This window comes from Lactuca serriola, chromosome 9 (genome assembly GCF_051521515.1).
Source record: "Lactuca serriola cultivar US96UC23 chromosome 9, Lser_US96UC23_V15, whole genome shotgun sequence".
Classification (NCBI taxonomy): domain Eukaryota; kingdom Viridiplantae; phylum Streptophyta; class Magnoliopsida; order Asterales; family Asteraceae; genus Lactuca; species Lactuca serriola.
Genome location: NC_136416.1, coordinates 200,532,146 through 200,535,744, shown reverse-complemented (window position 1 = coordinate 200,535,744; position 3,599 = coordinate 200,532,146). Strand labels below are relative to the sequence as shown.

Sequence of the window (3,599 nt, the reverse complement as noted above, 5' to 3'; positions counted from 1 at the left end):
ATATACGTTCAAAGAGCAGAATACGATAAAACAACCTAGATAATAATACGACAAAACAACCTAGATCATAATAATACCTATAATACCAACATATATCTTATAACAAACTCCATAAACCCTAGCTTCAATCCCTTCAACGCTTCCTAGTACGTACTCCACAACATCCATGAACAAGTGGTGACGTGGCACAACAAACATCTACATCATTGATGACCTGGCACTTTCGGCCTACTGCTTCTTGCCAATGCAAGAACCCTCTTTCCATGTGGGTGACTGTGTAAAGACGCATACTCTTTCTGAATTTTATTAATCATCGTCTCCAAAATGCCATCCTTCATTATATATATAAAAATCAAGAGTAAATTAGAAATTTTGTGTGTTGTGCTTTACTCAAAATGCCATCCTTCAATTAATTTATCACATGAAGTATAAAGTTTCGAAATAAAATCTTTAAAGACAAAACTAACCTTGGCAGTGTGTAAAGCCGATTGTGCAACATAGTTCCCAAATGGATGTGTAATCAACGACAAAAAGTTATGACTGTTTATAAACTCCCTATTAATAGCAATCACCACATCATCAGAAGCATCCTTCAAAAACTTCTCAACTACATTACTCGCGAACTTGTTCATTCCCAATGACACAAAGTTACCAGAAAGCCTCCTTAAAATTTCACCGGTTGCTTCTGGTATTTGCATGCCTAGTATATGTTGCACTACATAATTCCTGAAAATTTATAGTAATATATAATATTTATATATAAACAATTACAATAAACTATTAACAAGAATATACACAAAAAAAAAAAAAGGAGAGTAAAGCAAATTACCCATAAGGATGTTCGGATAGATGAAGTGAATTCTCTATAATTGGAGAAATGAGACGGTCTTTAGTTACTCCAACCGCAAGTGATACACATTGTTGTAACACGCAACATCCACTTTTATCGGTAGCAATGTCGATACAGTTATCAGCTACCACATCCAGAATTGGCTACATGCAATGAAATAATTAGGTTTACTATTTTTACAAGTATAGACATTATACTTTATTTTATACTCAAAATACGAATATTTTACATATATTTACTTAGAATTGAAATCATAATTGTATTATTTACTCATACTAACAATAAGTAACCATAATGGCAACCTATATACTTACAATTTTTTTACATTTTTTTTAAAGATAACAACAATATATATGTACTTACAATTCCTTGCTCATAATACCAAGGTAGTAACATTTTTTACTATAGAATGCATGTAGATAAAAATAATGTACCTTGCTATTATCTATAAAGAAAAGTATAATGTACAATGCCATTATAGCAACGTCTACACTTGATAACAACATATTTTACCCATAAAATATAAACCATAATGGCAAATTGAGTACTTTTTTTCGTAATAGCAACTTCAATTTTCTTTTTCTTTTTTTACTTAATGATGTCAAACAGTTGCTATTACGATTAAAAATATGGTGTACATGGTAAAGTACATTGCTATATTCCCTGAAATTTGACCTAAAAACAATTGCAAAAAGTAAATAATTAATCATGTATGTGATATATATACCTGACATTCATTAACATGGAACAATTTCAAGCAATTTTGAATGACATGATGACCATTGGTGTTCTTGGACAAAGTGACAGTGATCCTTTTAAGTGCTGAAACAATTAAAGATCGCTGTTCTGAAGTGGTAAGAAGTTCAATCAGTTTCTGCATAGCTCGAGTCCTGAAATTAATGAAAACCAATTAATATAATAAATTTTATAACAAAAACTGATAATTAATCAAATTAATAAATTAATATATACCCATGAGAATTGAGGCAGATAGAAGTGAGATTTCCATTATCACTGATAAGAGTAACAACAATGTGAGTCAATTGTCTCTCGTTGATCGCTTTGAAAAGCTTCTGAGCAAGATAATTCATGGAAGCATCCACCATTAATTCACGAATATGATCTTTAATTTCATTAAAAATCATCTCAACTTCTTCGGACTTTCCTTCTTCACATTTATTCTGCAAGAACTGACACCCTTCTTGATCTTTAGCCACCAAATATATCAACCCTCTCATATCCTTCAAACTCGCCGGAAACCTAGGTCGCCGACTTTCTTGTTGCCGGGAAAAAGGGTTGTTGTTATTAGGGTTTTGTAACTCGTAAGCGCTAATCCAATCTCTAGAGCGATTAGTGTTTTCAACCACCAAGCTATGATTCTGATCTCTCCGGTGGGGATTACAGCAGATATCGTTGCAGCCGGTGTTGTTCCGGGTTACTGGAGCTCGCAGTTGCGTATAGACGAAAGAGTTGTTTCTGATATCAGAGACCGGAAGGGTTGAAGGAGAAGGCAAGTACGGAGGTATCTGGTGGTGGTTTGGTGACGATATATTAAATCGGCTGAAATCGATTTCAAGATTCCGGTCGTATTGGGTTTCCGGGAAACCACTAAGCGGTGATCGGTAGCCATAGCTTGGAAATCCGGGAATGATATCACCGGCGCAGTACAACTGATCGCAACTGTTGCAGGAGTGATCGTATTCGTAGGGATTGTACTCAATAAAATCGGGCAACAACGGCGGATACCGATCACGATGGTTCAAAATCGAACGGACTGGATTGACTCCCATCGCCGCCGGCAGCTGTTGATGTTGTTGTTGTTGTTGTTGTTTGTTTTGGAAAGAGAGAACGCCGTGATCAACAAGAAACCCATCGTTGTGGTTTACAGGCCGCATGGAAGAAGTAGAGCCCATAGCGGATGATCCGGATCCGCCGTTCACGGTGGCGGGTGACGGCTGAAAGGAATTTGTAGGGTTTTGACTGATGAACAACCAGTCAAACTCTTCGTCTCTTTTTGATCTTGAGCCGTTCTCCATTTGTAACTGAAAACGGAAGAGAATCAAAAGAAAGGGTTTATGAAAGGGAAGAAAATTAAACGAGATATCATTAAAGCGAAAAGATTGTGGTGTGGGTTAAGGGTATATATAGCCTCATGCATGCAAAATATTCTAAATTTTGAAATAAATAAGTAATTAATTTAAACTTTCTTAACATATATCTCATTGAATGTTATATTTTAAGTTAAATTTAAATACATACCATGTATATCGGTTATTTAATAACAAATATTTTTTTCCCATTGGACGAAAATGCCCGATGGAGATATACATATATATGTACGGAAGATTTCCATATAATAACTAATTGCAATCTGTATTTAAATTGAATTCAAACTTTTACGTATTGTTAAATATTAAATATTATCTAATTAAATTTTAGATACACGAATCATGGAGATGGAGATAATCACATTGAGTATATAATAATATAATAATAATAAACAAATACTTATATAATTGTAATACCAACTCATTTCAATTTTCTTTAGTTAATTGATTGTAGATATTAGTAGTGTTCAAACCTCATACTATAAATTTTAGGTACCAAAAATATCGGATATTAGATTTAGAGTAAATTACATGCATGTTTGGTTTCCGAATTTGTACCTAATATAATACCTTTAGTCCAAAGGTTTTGTTTGTTGCAAAGATGGTCCTTAATCGAAGTTATATTATCAATGTTTGATCCT

The 3,599-nt window shown here is 33.7% G+C and overlaps 1 protein-coding gene across 1 annotated transcript; it reads right to left on the bottom strand.

The window, feature by feature from the left end:
- Nucleotides 1–203: 203 nt before the first annotated feature.
- Nucleotides 204–2,886, bottom strand: LOC145076456 (pumilio homolog 12-like). Its single transcript, XM_079022329.1, has 5 exons — nt 1,823–2,886; nt 1,578–1,740; nt 830–993; nt 468–726; nt 204–332 (listed from the first exon to the last, which is right to left on the bottom strand). Exons 1-5 carry the CDS (start codon nt 2,884–2,886, stop codon nt 204–206), a joined length of 1,779 nt encoding a protein of 592 aa, XP_078878455.1.
- Nucleotides 2,887–3,599: the final 713 nt, after the last annotated feature.